This window comes from Salmo salar, chromosome ssa19 (genome assembly GCF_905237065.1).
Source record: "Salmo salar chromosome ssa19, Ssal_v3.1, whole genome shotgun sequence".
Lineage (NCBI taxonomy): Eukaryota > Metazoa > Chordata > Actinopteri > Salmoniformes > Salmonidae > Salmo > Salmo salar.
Window position 1 is genome coordinate 72,011,714 of NC_059460.1, and position 18,980 is coordinate 72,030,693.

At 40.6% G+C, this 18,980-nt stretch overlaps 1 protein-coding gene across 4 annotated transcripts in view; it reads right to left on the reverse strand.

Moving 5' to 3' along the window:
• The window catches only part of LOC106579520 (brefeldin A-inhibited guanine nucleotide-exchange protein 1), a 113,605-nt gene that overhangs the window by 56,121 nt on the left and 38,504 nt on the right, over nucleotides 1-18,980 (reverse strand). For all 4 annotated transcript variants that reach the window (XM_014159496.2, XM_014159495.2, XM_014159494.2 and 1 more), the window contains exons 2-4: nucleotides 12,815-12,845; nucleotides 3,631-3,784; nucleotides 2,632-2,778 (exon numbers count right to left, since the gene is read on the reverse strand). In XM_014159496.2, coding sequence (XP_014014971.1) covers nucleotides 2,632-2,778; nucleotides 3,631-3,784; nucleotides 12,815-12,845 — 332 coding nt within the window. The remainder of the gene's footprint in view (nucleotides 1-2,631; nucleotides 2,779-3,630; nucleotides 3,785-12,814; nucleotides 12,846-18,980) is intronic.

The following is an 18,980-nucleotide window of genomic DNA, read 5'->3' on the forward strand; positions in this document are numbered from 1 at the left end:
TTTGCTTTTAAAAGCAGCTCAAACATAGAACATGTAAGAATGAACTACAGCCACTGAATTCTAGCGTGCATTATAGGGAAATAATGCACGCTCTAGAATGCCCTTCAGGCCAATCAGAAACGAGAATTCAAAAATGCCAAGGTATAAGTGAGGGATAATCAACGAGGGGCTATGCATTCAATGGAACAATGTGGAAGGTGTGTTCCACGACGAGCTAGCAGAGTTGAACTGACCATCCACGGAGTTGCATTATTATCCAGAGAAGCATAGAGCTCCGAGTAGATGATCCCTTTTATACCATGGCTGTGTTCAACATCCACTTAAGTAGCTAGCAAGGTTACTAGACACACTATATAGACAAAGTATGTGGACACTCCTTCAAATGAGTGGATTCGGCTATTTCAGCCACACCCGTTGCTGACAGGTAAATAAAATCGAGCACACCGCCACGCAATCTCCATAGACAAACATTTGCAGTAGAATGGCCTTTCTGAAGAGCTCAATGACTTTCAACGTGGCATCGTCATAGATGCCACCTTTCTAACAAGTCAGTTAGTCAAATTTCTGCCCTGCTAGAGATGCCCCCGGTCAACTGGAAGTGCTGTTATTGTGAAGTGGAAACATCTAGGAGCAACAACTCCGCAGCCGTGAAGTGGTAGGCCACACAAGCTCACAGAACGGAACCGCCGAGTGTTGAAGCACGTAGCACGTAAAAATAGTCTGTCCTCGGTTGCAACACTCACTACCGAGTTCCAAACTGCCTCGGGAAGCAACGTCAGCAAAATAACTCTTCATGAAACGGATTTCCATGGCCGAGCAGCCACACAAGCCTAAGATCACCATGCGCAATGCCAAGCATCGGCTGGACTGGTGTAAAGCTCGCCGCCATTAGACTCTGGAGCAGTGGAAACACGTTCTGTGGAGTGATGCTTCACCATCTTTGGGATGAAATGCAAGGCCGACTGCAAGCCAGGCCTAATTGCCCAACATCAGTGCTTAACCTCACTAATGCTCTTGTGGCTGAATGGAAGTCCCCCCAGCAGTGTTCCAACATCTAGTGGAAAGCCTTCCCAGAAGAGTCGAGGCTGTTATAGCAGCAAAGGGAGGACAAACTCCATATTAATGCCCATGATTTTGGAATGAGATGTTCGATGAGCAGGTGTCCACATACTTTTGGTCATGTAGTGTAGCTACAGTAGTTGCCTAGGTAACCAAACAGACTTGCTAGTTTAGCTAACCAACCCATTAGGCCAAGCACGACTCCAGAGCCATCATTAAGTTTGCTGACACCACAACGGTGGTAGGCCTGATCACCGACAACGATGAGACAGCCTATAAGGAGGAGGTCAGAGACCTGGCTGTGTGGTGCCAGGACAACAACCTCTCCCTCAACGTGATCAAGACATAGGAGATGATCGTGGACTTCAGGAAAAGGAGGGCCGAACACGCCCTCATTCACATCGATGGGGCTGTAGTGGAGCAGGTTAAGAGCTTCAAGTTCCTTGGCGTCCACATCACCAACAAACTATCATGGTCCAAACACACCAAGAAAGTTGTGAAGAGGGCACGACAAGGCCTTTTCCCCCTCAGGAGACTGAAAAGATTTGACATGGGTCCTCAGATCCTCAAAAAGTTCTACAGCTGCACCATCGAGAGCATCCTGACCGGTTGCATCACCGGCTGGTATGACAACTGCTCGGCATCTGACCGCAAGATGGTGCAGAGGGTAGTGCGTACAGCCCAGTACATCACTGGGGCCAAGCTTCCTGCCATCCAGGACCTATATACTAGACGGTATCAGAGGAAGGCCCATAAAATTGTCAAAGACTCCAGTCACCCAAGTCATAGACTGTTCTCTCTGCTACCGCACGGCAAGTGGTACCGGAGTGCCAAAGTCTAGGTCCAAAAGGCTCCTTAACAGCTTCTACCCCCAAGCCATAAGACTGCTGAACAATTAATCAAATGGCACTTGGACTATTTGCATTGAACCCCCCCCCACCTTTTGTTTTTACACTGCTGCTACTCGCTGTTTGTTATCTATGCATAGTCACTTTACCCCTACCTACATGTAGAAATTACCTTGACTAACCTGTACCCCCACACATTGACTCAGTACCGGTACCCCCTGTATATAGCCTCATTATTATAATTTTATTGGGTTCCTTTTTTTTACTGTAGTTTATTTACTAAATATTTTCTTAACTCTATTTTCTTGAAACTGCATTGTTGGTTAAGGGCTTGTAAGTAAGCATTTCCCGGTAAGGTCTACACCTGTTGTATTTGGCACATGTGACAAATAGCATTTCATAAATTTGAACTTGCTATTATGAAAATCGAATTCAACAATGCCAATAATGTTTTTATTTCGACTTTTGCTTTCAAAAGCAGCTCAAACATGTAAGAATGAACTACAGACATTGAATTCTAATGTGCATTATAGGGAAATAATGCACGCTCCAGAATGCCCTTCAAGCCAATCAGAAATGAGAATTCAACAATGCCATGCTAGAAACAGATAACACAATTCCACATTCTAAATAATCACCATGCAGGCAAGAATAGAATCTAACAGCAGAACACACAATATCCAAAACACACTTCCTTGCAGACCAAACAACCACAGAGGCCAACCTTAATGATCTGTAGCTGCACCCCCTCATCTGTCTGTGGTCCCTGGAAGCAGCCACAGATGGTCTCGATGATCCTGTCAATGAGCTTCTTGCCAGGGGCCGTGCTGTCTGGAGCGCTGCCGGTCAGGTGGCCGTACGCTATCAGCTTCTACAGGAAAAACACCACACACAGAAAACAATACAGTCAGATAGACACTAATCTCCCATGGGAATATTCTGCGTGGAGACTGAAGAATCTGTCAGGACTGAATGGGATGTGTGAGATAACGAGCTGCATTAGTTCCGGCCTTTGCGTTTTCGTCACCGGTCATTTGGAAGTATCAGGATTAGGAATGGGTATCAGTATTGGGATTGGGTATCAGGATTGGGATTGGGTATCAGGATTGGGAATCAGGATTGGGATTGGGTATCAGGATTGGGATTGGGTATCAGGATTGGGATTGGGAATCAGGATTGGGATTGGGTATCAGGATTGGGATTGGGTATCAGGATTGGGATTGGGTATCAGGATTGGGATTGGGTATCAGGATTGGGTAGCAGGATTGGGCGAAGGCTTTGGCTGAGTTTCCTTTTGCGAAGGTGGAGCTCTCAATTTCTCCCCATTTCTAACACATATAGACCCAGTAGTTAATCACTGACCAAATAACACAAGATTTTACTTCTGATTTAACAGAGATTAGATAAACACAACTTCTAAATTTCATTCAGAAAACACCCCAAAACATCATGAACTGCACTATGAATCAGTGTCACTGAACCTTGAGTCTGTCTATGTAAATACAACATTTCTTTCAGGTCAACATAAAATTCCAGTTAGATATTGCACAGAAACTTAAATAACTTTAGATGACTCCAAGCTGTGTATGATTTAATATCAATATAGTCCTTAACCAAATGACCATATTTGTTTTGACATATCATTACGGTGATGGTAAGAAACATGCAGCCTAGACAGTTTTCGACACACAGGGTTCATGTGCTGACCTCCTCTACTACTGACCTGTAAACAGTCTAGTGATGTGATGACGATGCGGGGACATTTGGACTGACATGCCAACTCAAACGGCAGGAAGTACTTGTCGGCCTCTACGAAGCTGGTCTTTGATTTGATTGGAGGAAGAGTGCTGGAATCTGATTTGCTGTCTGGAGGAGGACTGGAGAGACAACAAACAAAAAAGAAAACCGAGCTCATAGTACATATAGATATTGTTACTTTTATTTATCATTTTTTAGGTATTTTCCTTAAAACTGCATTGTTGGTTAAGGGCTTGTTAGTAAGCATTTCACTGTAAGGTCTACACCTGTTGTATTCGGCACATGTGACAAATAACATTTTATTTGATATTCTGTCATATACACAAAGCATGATAAAAACATAATTTTAAGCAGTATTTATTCTGGCAATCACACACTACTAACATAACGTAGCAGGCACAAAAGAAACGTCTGAAACTAGATCCCCTACATACTGGTCTTGACGTGAAGAAAAAAAAACTATTGGGGGAGGTTCTCTTCTGCACTGTTCATCCAATCCAGTAAATGTGAAGGAGGAGTTAAGATGGAGTGCCGCCTTGTTAACGTCCAAAAGGGGAAACCGTGTCACATGCTGTCTTTCCATTTCCTCTGAAAACCGGAACATCCAGTTGTTGGGGACTCGGCAGAAGCTAACACACCACTGACAGTGTACTATTTATGTCTTTATGCATGTTCTTTATGCAGCTCAATTTGATACACTGTAAGCAGCCAACTCTTATAAAGAAAGGTGCCTGCAATTAATCTACCACTCATCTATTTTAGGAGAAGAGATCCATGATGTCATACACCTGATAATAATGTTCTCTGCTCTGTCGAGTGTCTTTATACTGTCAAAAGCCTTTGTGGCCAAAATCACATCCTTGTTACTGTTGCTAAGGAATAAAACCAAGGATAAAGCCATATTTGTGAGTGTTGTTTATCTTTATGGATCATAGATCTAAACCAGGGGTCCTTAGCTGTATCCTAAAACATGATAAATCTAAACCAGGGGTCCTTAGCTGTATCCTAAAACATGATAAATCTAAACCAGGGGTCCTTAGCTGTATCCTAAAATATGATAAATCTAACCAGGGTCCTTAGCTGTATCCTAAAACATGATAAATCTAAACCAGGGGTCCTTAGCTGTATCCTAAAACATGATAAATCTAAACCAGGGGTCCTTAGCTGTATCCTAAAACATGATAAATCTAAACCAGGGGTCCTTAGCTGTATCCTAAAACATGATAAATCTAAACGAGGGGTCCTTATCCATCAGAACAACCACACCCAGACTGCACTGAGCTCTGAGCCAAGGACAGAGGGAGAGAAGGAGGAAGAGAGAGGGAGAGAGAGAGGAAGAGGGGTGAAGGGCTGTGTTGTTTGTGTCTTGGCAGAGAGAAAGGATGACTTCAGCTTCTTTAGAGTGATGACCTCGCAGAGTGCAGTGGGACACGGGAGAGAGAGGAAGTGAGGGAGTGAGAGGGGGAGAGAGGGAATGAGGGAGTGAGGGAGAGAGGGAGAGAGAGAGAGAAAGGAGAAGAGGAAGCATACAGAGTTTTGAGAGGCGATGTGGGCATTTCAAATATAATATGGTCTCCCGTCGAGTCCATTCATCACATAATGTTGTTTTGAATAGAAACGTCCATTCTACTTATGCTAATACTATGAGTCACAGTCCCTCCCTGCTCAGCATGCGTTCTCCCCTCTAATAAGCAACATACAGGATTAGCCTGCTCATATTCATAATTGACATGAAATGGGGTTGAGCCAAGCATCTATGGAGACTAGAGAATGCTAACACGTTGCTTCTGGTCTTACAATTTCTGACACTTTTTGGCTTATAAAAGATTCTTGCGAATGGGTGTTTTTTTCGTACTGTTCTGAAACCCGAAAGCCAGGGTAACTTTGTGAAAGGTTAGGTAAGGTGCCTGTATATAAACTTACTTCCTCCCTCACTCCTCCCACACCTAAAGTTAACTTGGCATGGCATTTGTGAGAAGAAGCTTAGATATTGGCCGTGTCTGAATACCCATACTTACTAGGCCGTTTGGGGATGCCAAAAAATAAAGTTTAATAGTATGCAACATTTCAAAAATCGATCTATACTTTAAATGCCCGGATGTCATACTGATTTTGGTTTTGACAACAGCTGATCAATTAGAAATGTGGATGTGCTACCGAAATCAACGAATAGCGAGATACAACGCATTCTCCGTATGTGAAAATCTAATGTTTTATAGTATGTACATTTTCTAAAATCGTGTATGGTTTAAAAGCCAGGACTCATTTCGCCTCTTCATCCAGTAGAAATCGATGCACACTTTTCCACAATGCATTGAAGATGTGGTCTGCGAGTGATAGGCCCTAGTTCTCTTCAAGTAGCCAAATAACAAAACTAGGCTACTTAATTGGGAAGATGACGAATAGTGAAGTTTCTGCGGTTCTCCTTAAAATTATCACGAGTATTGCATCGTGGGATACATCTTTGAAAACAGAAATCTTTAACATTTCTGAATGTTTTCAGCACCAAGGACTCGGGATGTGGCTGCGTTAATGATGTCATGTTAATCAGGCCTTTTGATTTGAACATATGGATTGCTTTAGTTTTGTAGGCGTGGCTACCTAATTTAATGATTTAATTAATGTACCAAGCCTTAGCAGTCATTCTGATCTCGTTCCCAATGATCAGCGCTTATTATGTTGCTGTCCAGCGTTCTGAATTTGCCATGCAACCGACTGTCCACGTTTTTTTTTCTGTGCAATAGCCTTTTGATTTGAGCATTTGTTTTGGTGTGTGTACTAGGCTATTTAATTTATATATGTTACAGCACTTTGGTTTCACTAATAAATATGTTTAAATGGAAACAAATGATCTGTTTATGTCTTCAGTCCTTTGTAAATAGGATAGATGGGCTATATGTTCTACAGTATAGGTTGAATGTGATAGTCTGCCAATAACTCCATACTTATTCTATTCAGAGTTTAGAGAAATGAATTAAATTGGAAATAAGCTATTATTATCAGGCTGGTTAATGCCATGCATGTCTGTTCAATTTGGAAAAATCCACCCACACTCGGCCCTCCCAAACCTACTCAGCCAATCAGGAGCCGCTACTGCGTTGCGGCCGTGGCATACTGCATACTTTTTACTAAATGGTATGTGCTAAATAGTATGTGACGATGAGTACATAGCAGAGGTGGGACCAAGTCACTATTCGAGTCACAAGCAAGTCTCAACGTCCAAGACGAGTCCCAAGTAGAATGGGTCAAGTCTTGAGTCAAGTCCAAGTCGTGCATTGTAAGAGCAAGTCAAGTCTCAAGTCAAGTAAAAAAAAAAATCTCTACATGCAATGACTTGTTCAACTACAAATCGAGACCGTGGGACTATAAGGTTCTATCTGACATTTGTGTCAAATGAGTTAGTCACATTTAATAGATCTTGGTCCTTTATATGTCCATAAAGTTATATATTTTTTAAAGTACATTTTAAATCAAAGAAATTAACAACTAGAAAGTTCTATCTGCAATCCAATCACAAGCCTGAACAAATACAGATGGACCAATCAGAACTCGTCTTCGCCAATAATGGCACGCACGCAAAACAACACTGTCAGAAATCTTAAAGTAAATGATGTCACATCGTTGTTCAGTGATGGCAGTAATTTGTTTAATGACCATAATACCTGTCTTAATGGATTTGATGATGTGTTCTGACTCTATTTTGGTAAAATAGTGTTATTCTATCATTTAGTTATTCAAATGGCTAGTTTACTTAACTGAACATGTCTAATTTACATTTTAGTCATTTAGCAGACGCTCTTATCCAGAGCGACTTACAGTAGTGAGTGCATAGATTTCATAATTATATATATATATATTTTTTGTTGTATTGGTCCCCCGTGGGAATCGAACCCACAACCCTGGCATTGCACACACACCATGCTGACGTTGCAAACACCATGCTCTACCAACTGAGCCACAGGGAAGGCTAATTCAGAAGTGTCAGACATAACTTTATTGCTGAACCCAGATTGACATTTCAGAGACATAGGGTTATATCTGCTATTGCACCCACCTAAACATGTTTTTTTTCAAATGTCTCAGGATTTTGTTACTCTGTACTTTAGGTATCTTTAAGGTGAGGACCTTAAAAAGGATCCGCCCCTTTTTTTAAATTTTCGCCTAAAATGACACCCACATCTAACTGCCTGTAGCTCAGGACCTGAAGCAAGGATATGCATATTCTTGATACCATTTGAAAGGAAACACTTTGAAGTTTGTGGAAATGTGAAATGATGGTAGGAGAATATAACACATCAGATCTGGTAAAAGATAATACAAAGAAAAAAGCATGTGTTTTTTTTGTATTTTTTTCTGTACCATCATCTTTGAAATGCAAGAGAAAGGCCATAATGTATTATTCCAGAGCAGGCGCAATAAAGATTTTGGCCACCAGATGGCAGCAGTGTATGGGCAACGTTTTAGACTGATCCAATGAACCATTGCATTTATGTTCAATATTTTGTATCAAGACTGCCCAAATGTGCCTAATTGGTTTATTAATAACTTTTCAAGTTCAGAATTGTGCACTCTCAAACAATAGCATGGTATTCTTTCCCTGTAAATAGCTACTGTAAATTGGACAGTGTAGTTAGAATAACAAGAATTTAAGCTTTCTGCCAATAACCAGATATGTCTATGTCCTGGGAAATGTTCTTGTTACTTACAACCTCATGCTAATCGCATTAGCCTACGTTAGCTCATCCGTCGCCCTGTGGGGGACCCACCGATCCTGTAGAGGTTTTAATGGCTTAAGAAAAAATGATTCACTACAAAACAGTTCTGAGATCTGGGATGTGAAAACTGATGCTCAATATCTCAGAACTATGCTTTGGGTAGATAGAACCTTATAGTCTCAAGGTCACTAAATTATTGTCTATTTATTGAGGCTACCAGACATCCATTTTCATTCATTTCACAACACAATTTGATTATGTAATAATTAATTGTATCAACAAATTCCAAATGCAAGCTTCATAACTCAATTATCAATTTCAAGCAATTTTGACATACCAAAAGACCAATAGGCCTATGCTAGTAATTGTTGCTTGATGCCCCGTTGCTGGTGAGCATGCAAAGTAAACAATTAATATTCTTTCCACCAAACAATCTTTTGAGCTGCATATTTATTTATGTCAATCTTCTCTCCCTATAATTTGACGTTTGCAGTGCACCGATTCTATAGCTGTACATCAGCAATCTGTTCGCTTGCCCAGTTGTTCTCAAACTTTTTGACTCGTAACCCCCAAAAAGGAGTGGTTCAAAGCTTGCGACCCCCGCACACGCACTTCTCTGGAGTCCAGAGCAAGCCAGATCATATATTTTCTGTCTGTATTCTTCTTTCTCAAAAATATCGTAAATAATTTGCCAGAATATGTTACGTCTTCATCCCATAAGTATTGAAGGTAGTGCGATGTTACAGCTATCTTTAGACATACAGTACCACCACTGAGGCATATCATTTTAACCCACCCAAACTAGGCCTATCTGAAATAGAAAAATGATAAATGAAATCACCAGCCTATTGTTCTAGCAAAGTTGAGTCCGTAGCAGATTCCTAAACTGAAATTTACATGGATAATATTAACGTAGGTAGGCTACTCTGCTTTTGCTAGGCAAAACGGGAGAAAATTAAACAAGTGCTTTCTGGCCACTAATCTGGATACATGCGCCCGCATTTGCGAGCCAATGCTGATGACTGGTCATTGATCAACAGTCAACACACCTACATTATTTGGCTCTGAAGCACAGATTACGATATTTGGTGCAATGCCGTAGGCCAATGTTAGTAACCAGATCGAATAAACAAAGGTATAAATATAAAATACAAAATGGTAGGTTATATCTAGCCTATAGAAATATGTATGAATTTCTGTATTTTTCCAATGCAATTTCACACTTGCGACCCCCCCAAAACCTTCTCACTGCTCTACTGTAGGTCACCTGACCTGTGTGGATTGACAGTTTGTTGGTCAAATTAAAGGGCCGAGTGTGCGCTTCACTAGCAAACCTGTTAAGTTTTCTTTTGGAAGTACAATACGGTCTTTGGTTGGGTGGAGAGTAGCCTAATCCGTCGTGACGCTGTGCCACAAAATGAGTGACAAAACATTACAAGATCTGGCCAGATAATTTCAATTCATCAGTTTCAAGTCTATATCGAGTCCTGAGTCTTGAGGCTCCAAGTCGAAGTCAAGTTTCAAGTTGTTTTATTTTCTATCAAGTCAAGTCTAAAGTCATCAAGAGTCAGACTCGAGTCCAAGTCATGTGACTCGAATCCACACCTCTGGCACATAGTATGCAGTACACTAATATGGATATTCGGACACGACCAGTGTCTCTACCACCTCCCTCTACCCACCCCCTCAGCCTAGCTCCCCTCGCCGACCACAGGGGTCTCATTTGGGCAGAGCTAGCATAGCTGGCACATAGAACATTCTGATCCAGCCCTGATCATCCAGTCCTGCTGTGGGACTCTCGGGGGGAGAGAGAAAGAGAGGGATGGAAATGGTGGGAGAAAGAAAGGACGAGGAGGAAAGGAGTGGCACTCATGGTACATTTCATTCCACTGACCCAGTTACCAGGCAGAAAAGCTCCACAAACACACACGCAAACTCTCCCTCTCCCAGGCGAAATCCAGCCTACTTTTTGACTGTATGTACTGACATGTATGTGTAACCGTTAGATACAGACACAAACAAACACTACATGTTAATGTATGTAAATCGTAGTATTTTGTCTGTAATGTCTTTTTCGTTATGTGTCAGACCCCTGTAAAACCAGCTGTCGCCATTGGCGTCGGCTAATGGGTATCCTAATAAAATAAAACTCCCTCCCTCCCTCCCTCGAGCCAGGCACTAGGCAGGGGTCCATTAATGACAGGGAAAATGGCTTTTAGAAGTAGACCAGGCTGAGAGACAAACAAAAACACACTGGAGGTCACACACACAGACACACCCTTTATACTCAACTCAAGGGCAAGCGAAAAGAAAACAAGAAAATCACCTAAATTAACCAGGATGTATTTATTTTTCTTTTGTAAGATTTTATTTATGATTTTTTTTAACAATACAAAACATTCACCTACAAACAACAGCATAGACACAAACATCCACAACATCACCGCTGCCCGAAAACAACCTGTTCACACCTCCATCTCCAGTGCCTGCATCACTCTCCGCCACAGGGTCTCAAACTGCACCATTTTTATTCCGTCTCCCACACACGTTCAACATTTAGATAATAAAGCATTTGACGTTTCTATTGTGTTAATGATGGAGGATTGGTTGATTTCCAGTTTTTAAGTATACGTTTTTTAAGACGATTGACAAGAAAAGTATTGTCCAACCCATCAGGTATCTCACTGCACCCTCAGATGCCATGTCTTGAAATATGCAGACAGACGGATTAAAAGTACATTTACATGGTAACACTTCTGACAGCCGACTTTCTAATTCTGGCCATACCGTTCAGACATTATAGCATTCCCAGAAGGCATGGATTATTGAGTGATTGTTAGTTTTACACCTAAGACATGACTCTGCCATTGTGCTGTAGAATTTGTGAATTTTGTCCCATGTATAATAAATTCTATATATTAGTTTACACTGGATTAAGCGTACATTTTTGTTAACTGTAGTTCCATTAGTTATGTTCCAACATTCCCTCCACCAGTTATCCCCCCCCCCCCAAGAGATTGTCAGCTGAATAGGATCTCTCAAATCCAAACATTTCTTGATATGAACTGTTTAAGTTGCATGTATTTGAAAATATCTACAATTGCTTTTTAAATTCTGTAATGGAAATACATGCATTTCATATTTCTAAGTAATTTATGGTTTCTATGCCTTTAGTTTTCCATGTGTACCAATGTATCGGTGAATTCTGAAAAGCTATCCAAGGATTGTTCAAAAGGGTTGTGTTTTTAGGGAGTGGTATTGGTTCTTGTAGAATAAGTTTTATTTTCTTCCATATTGTTACAGTGTTCTAAACTATGAAGTTGTTCATGTTCTTAGCTTTATCCTTAAAAAATAGACATGTAACAAGATTTTGGGGGATGAGAATGTGCATCTTCAATATGTACCCATTGTCCCTCTTTAGTACGTTTAACTATATGTCACAAGTAAAATCCCTGGGTAGCGAGTTGATACAATTTCAAGTCTGGAAGATTAAAACCACCCTCTGATTTAGGAAGATGTAAAACTTTCCTTTGTATTCTATAAGTTAAATTTGCCCATATAAAGTCTGCTATGACCAAGTATACTTTTTTAATGAATGTCTTCGGTGGGGTAATTGGTATTACCGAGAATAAATATACAATCTTTCAGAGCCATGCCATTCTGAAGATATTTATTCTACCTGTAAGATTTATGGAAAGGTTGTTCCATTATTAGATCTGCTTTCATATTGTTGAGTAATGGGATAAATGTATCTTTATATATCCTAAGTATTTTATATTTTCTGTGGTCCACTTAAAGGATTGCTGTAGATCTCCTATTGCTATTATTTTTTTTTTTTCCACGTTCATTTTATATCCTGAGATTTTTAAGTATTCTGAAAATATTTTTAGCAAGGGAGGCATTGAGTTTTGAATATTGATCAGGTATATCAGGAGATCATCTGCAAATAAGTTTAATAAACATTCATGTTTACCAATACTGACACCTGTTACATCCGGGTCCTGTCTAATTATGTCTGTAAGAAGTTAAATTGCCAGTGCAAACAGGAGGGGGGAGAGAGGACATCTGTGTCTTGTGCCCCTTTCTAAAGCAATTATTATTTGTGTATATTTTGGGTTTAGAATATCTATATACAATTTTTATTAAATGTATTATTTCAGCTGGAAAGATACATCTATATCTTTTTTTTGGTGTATTGTATTAAACTGAATCATGTTTTTGTATTTGTTTGTAAGTGTCTATTTTGAATAAACCTGTTTGATTGACATGTATTAAGTCTGGTAAGACTGCCATTCTGTTGCTTATGAGCTTTGTTATCATATTATTGTCACAATTTATTAAACTTACGGGTCTTTAATCTCCAGATCTTTTAAAATATTCACACAGGGTGTAACCAGGATATATTTCTGTGAAACTGAATTAAAATCAACTTACCTTAATTTTTCAGACTCTTCCTTTATTTCCTCTGAAAAAACAGAGAGAAAGAGAGGGAGGGAGAAACAGTTAGAAACATTGAAGTAACAGCCAAGGATGAGAGTAAATTCTGCAGTATTTTACTAAACTAATGACACCATTGGGAATTGTAGATAGCAGGGCCAGGCAGCGTTAAAGAGCCTGCATCTAGCGGATCTATCTTCCCTCTCTCTTCTCCAAGGCTCCTAGTGAATGTCTGAAGAGTCAGTGAAGTGTTAATACATGCTTGAAGAGGATAAGAACCTCTTAGGACAAGGATTGGCCAGAAGAACCCTTCAACTTCTATATGCATGCTGTGAATAGTGACATTCTCAAAAGGGATACGCACACTTACATGCGCACACACGTACGCACGCACTCACGTTCACACACACACAGGTAACAGTCTTGCTTCCGTCCCTCTCCTTACCCCAACCTAGGCTCGAACCAGGGACCCTCAGCACACGTCGACAACAGTTACCCATGAAGCATTGTTACCTATCGTTTCACAAAAGCCTCAGCCATTGAAGAGCAAGTGGCGTAAACGATTGACACGCTACTAGTGTGTCCCGCTGACTAGCTAGCCATTTCACACTGGTTACACACACTCATTAAGAAGTTAGCGATGCCTGGTTGACTCATAACCTGCAGCCCCCGTGGTAATATCTGTAGGGCGGACGGTTTAGGGTCATTAAATACTGTGTGGCTAAAAGGTGCGTGGGTGGGTGGCAGGCGGGTTGAAGAAAGAGAAACAATACCTTAGAACAGTGGCACGTGCAATCCCGTCGGGGGTACGCCAAATAAAAATGTGATTCACATTTTCAAACAGTCCATTTATATTTCCAACGGGGCTATACATTTGGGTTTTTTACTTGCCTTAGTAGCCTCATTTCACTGCCAAAAATAAAATGATACCATCTAGTGTTCAGCGAAATAACAACACAATGTCAAATACAGATAGTCTAGTCAAATAATTAACATCCAATCACATTAACCGTTACTCTCTCGTGGGAATTCCACTAAAGGTCCATATGTAGCCAAACGTAGCTGCTGCTCATGCTGGTATCTGTACTGATGGTGCAAAAGCCATGACAGGGAGACAGTGGAGTGGTAACGCGCGTGCAATCAGTTGCTTCTGACGCCACTTGGGTACACTGCAGCATCCACCGAGAGGCTCTTGCGGCCACGGGAATGCTTGATATCTTGAAAGACATTTTGGACAATACAGTGAAAAAGGTTAACTTTGTTAAAACAAGGCGCCTGAACTCTCGTGCATTTTCTGCACTATGCAATGATATGGGCAGCGACCACGTAACGCTTTTACAACATACAGAAAGAAGTGCGCTGGTTTTCAAAGGGCAAAGGATTGACACATTCTTTTTAATTGAGAGACGAGCTTAAAGTTTTCTTTACTGACCATCATTTTCACTTGTCTGACCGCTTTCATGATGACGAGTTTCTCACATGACTGGCCTATCTGGGTGATGTTTTTTCTCGCCTGAATGATTTAAATCTAGGATTACAGGGACTCTCTGCAACTATATTCAATGTGCGGGACAAAATTGAGGCTAAGAAGTTGGAGCTCTTCTCTGTCTGCATTAACAAGGACAACACACAGGTCTTTCCATCATTGTATGATTTTTTTGTGTGCAAATGAACTCAAGCTTACGGACAATGTCAAATGTGATATAGCGAAGAACCTGAGGTGAGCTGGGTGTGCAATTACGCAGGTACTTTCCCGAAACGGATGACACAAACAACTGGTTTTGTTATCCCTTTCATGCTCTGCCTTCAGTCCACTTACCGATATCTGAACAAGAGAGACTCATCGAAATTGCAACAAGCGGTTCTGTGAAAATTGAAGCCACTGCCAGATTTCTGGATTGGGCTGCGCTCAGAGTATCCTGCCTTGGCAAATCGTGCTGTTAAGACACTGATGCCCTTTGCAACCACGTACGTATGTGAGTGGACTCTCGGCCCTCACTAGCATAAAAACTAAATACAGGCACAGACTGTGTGTGGGAAATGATTTAAGACTGAGACTCTCTCCATTACAACCCAACATTGCAGAGTTATGTGCATCATTTCAAGCAAACCCTTCTCATTAACCTGTGGTGAGTTATTCACAATTTTCGCTGAACAAATAAGGTTTCATATGTAAGATGGTTAAATAAAGAGCAAAATTATTGATTAATATTGAATTATTATTTGTGCCCTGGTCCTATAAGAGCTCTTTGTCACTTCCCACGAGCCTGGTTGTGATAAAAACTCACACTCATTCTTATGTTTAATAAATGTATCGTATAGTGTGTGTGTGGCAGGCTTACAATGATGGTAAAAAACACGCAGCTGGAGGTTGAATGTTTGAAGGGGTGCGGGACTATAAAGAGTTGGAGAACCATTGGCCTACATGTATGCTTGGTGTTGGATAGAAAGTGACTGTGTGAGCCAAACCAACACACCCAGTCATTGTTCTAGACTCGCCGACAGGAGAGGAGTCTGGGTGCTGTGCCGCTGTGCTCTGCCTGAAGCTGTATTCACTCTGCTCTGCAGCAGTGGATGTGAATGTTAGCATTAAAGCATGGGTTTAATTCACACACTGATATACAGGTGGCATCAAAGCATGGGTTTAAATCACACACTGATATACAGGTGGCATCAAAGCATGGGTTTAATTCACCCTGATATACAGGTGGCATCAAAGCATGGGTTTAATTCACACACTGATATACAGGTAGCATCAAAGCATGTGTTTAATTCACACACTGATATACTGGTGGCATCAAAGCATGGGTTTAATTCACACACTGATATACAGGTGGCATCAAAGCATGGGTTTAATAACCACACTGATATACAGGTGGCATCAAAGCATGGGTTTAATAAACACACTGATATACAGGTGGCATCAAAGCATGGGTTTAATTCACACTGATATACAGGTGGCATCAAAGCATGGGTTTAATAAACACACTGATATACAGGTGGCATCAAAGCATGGGTTTAATTCACACACTGATATACAGGTGGCATCAAAGCATGGGTTTAATTCACACACTGATATACAGGTGGCATCAAAGCATGGGTTTAATAAACACACTGATATACAGGTGGCATCAAAGCATGGGTTTAATTCACACACTGATATACAGGTGACATCAAAGCATGGGTTTAATTCACACACTGATATACAGGTGGCATCAAAGCATGGGTTTAATTCACACACTGATATACAGGTGACATCAAAGCATGGGTTTAATTCACACACTGATATACAGGTGGCATCAAAGCATGGGTTTAATTCACACACTGATATACAGGTGGCATCAAAGCATGGGTTTAATTCACACACTGATATACAGGTGGCATCAAAGCATGGGTTTAATAAACACACTGATATACAGGTGGCATCAAAGCATGGGTTTAATAAACACACTGATATACAGGTGGCATCAAAGCATGGGTTTAATTCACACTGATATACAGGTGGCATCAAAGCATGGGTTTAATTCACACACTGATATACAGGTGGCATCAAAGCATGGGTTTAATTCACACACTGATATACAGGTGGCATCAAAGCATGGGTTTAATTCACACACTGATATACAGGTGGCATCAAAGCATGGGTTTAATTCACACACTGATATACAGGTGGCATCAAAGCATGGGTTTAATTCACACTGATATACAGGTGGCATCAAAGCATGGGTTTAATAAACACACTGATATACAGGTGACATCAAAGCATGGGTTTAATTCACACACTGATATACTGGTGGCATCAAAGCATGGGTTTAATTCACACACTGATATACTGGTGACATCAAAGCATGGGTTTAATAAACACACTGATATACAGGTGGCATCAAAGCATGGGTTTAATTCACACACTGATATACAGGTGGCATCAAAGCATGGGTTTAATTCACACTGATATACAGGTGGCATCAAAGCATGGGATTAATTCACACTGATATACAGGTGGCATCAAAGCATGGGTTTAATTCACACACTGATATACAGGTGGCATCAAAGCATGGGTTTAATTCACACACTGATATACAGGTGGCATCAAAGCATGGGTTTAATTCACACTGATATACAGGTGGCATCAAAGCATGGGTTTAATAAACACACTGATATACAGGTGACATCAAAGCATGGGTTTAATTCACACACTGATATACTGGTGGCATCAAAGCATGGGTTTAATTCACACACTGATATACAGGTGGCATCAAAGCATGGGTTTAATTCACACTGATATACAGGTGGCATCAAAGCATGGGTTTAATAAACACACTGATATACAGGTGACATCAAAGCATGGGTTTAATTCACACACTGATATACTGGTGGCATCAAAGCATGGGTTTAATTCACACACTGATATACAGGTGGCATCAAAGCATGGGTTTAATTCACACACTGATATACAGGTGGCATCAAAGCATGGGTTTAATTCACACACTGATATACAGGTGACATCAAAGCATGGGTTTAATAAACACACTGATATACAGGTGGCATCAAAGCATGGGTTTAATTCACACTGATATACAGGTGGCATCAAAGCATGGGTTTAATTCACACACTGATATACAGGTGGCATCAAAGCATGGGTTTAATTCACACTGATATACAGGTGGCATCAAAGCATGGGTTTAATAAACACACTGATATACAGGTGACATCAAAGCATGGGTTTAATTCACACACTGATATACAGGTGGCATCAAAGCATGGGTTTAATTCACACACTGATATACAGGTGGCATCAAAGCATGGGTTTAATAAACACACTGATATACAGGTGGCATCAAAGCATGGGTTTAATTCACACTGATATACAGGTGGCATCAAAGCATGGGTTTAATAAACACACTGATATACAGGTGACATCAAAGCATGGGTTTAATTCACACACTGATATACAGGTGGCATCAAAGCATGGGTTTAATTCACACACTGATATACTGGTGACATCAAAGCATGGGTTTAATTCACACACTGATATACTGGTGACATCAAAGCATGGGTTTAATAAACACACTGATATACAGGTGGCATCAAAGCATGGGTTTAATTCACACACTGATATACTGGTGACATCAAAGCATGGGTTTAATAAACACACTGATATACAGGTGGCATCAAAGCATGGGTTTAATTCACACACTGATATACAGGTGGCATCAAAGCATGGGTTTAATTCACACTGATATACAGGTGGCATCAAAGCATGGGTTTAATTCACACTGATATACAGGTGGCATCAAAGCATGGGTTTAATTCACACACTGATATACAGGTGGCATCAAAGCATGGGTTTAATTCACACTGATATACAGGTGGCATCAAAGCATGGGTTTAATTCACACACTGATATACAGGTGGCATCAAAGCATGGGTTTAATTCACACACTGATATACAGGTGGCATCAAAGCATGGGTTTAATTCACACACTGATATACAGGTGGCATCAAAGCATGGGTTTATTCACACACTGATATACAGGTGGCATCAAAGCATGGGTTTAATTCACACACTGATATACAGGTGGCATCAAAGCATGGGTTTAATTCACACACTGATATACAGGTGGCATCAAAGCATGGGTTTAATTCACACTGATATACAGGTGGCATCAAAGCATGGGTTTAATTCACACTGATATACAGGTGGCATCAAAGCATGGGTTTAATTCACACTGATATACAGGTGGCATCAAAGCATGGGTTTAATAAACACACTGATATACAGGTGACATCAAAGCATGGGTTTAATTCACACACTGATATACTGGTGGCATCAAAGCATGGGTTTAATTCACACACTGATATACTGGTGACATCAAAGCATGGGTTTAATAAACACACTGATATACAGGTGGCATCAAAGCATGGGTTTAATTCACACACTGATATACTGGTGACATCAAAGCATGGGTTTAATAAACACACTGATATACAGGTGGCATCAAAGCATGGGTTTAATTCACACACTGATATACAGGTGGCATCAAAGCATGGGTTTAATTCACACACTGATATACAGGTAGCATCAAAGCATGGGTTTAATTCACACTGATATACAGGTGGCATCAAAGCATGGGTTTAATTCACACACTGATATACAGGTGGC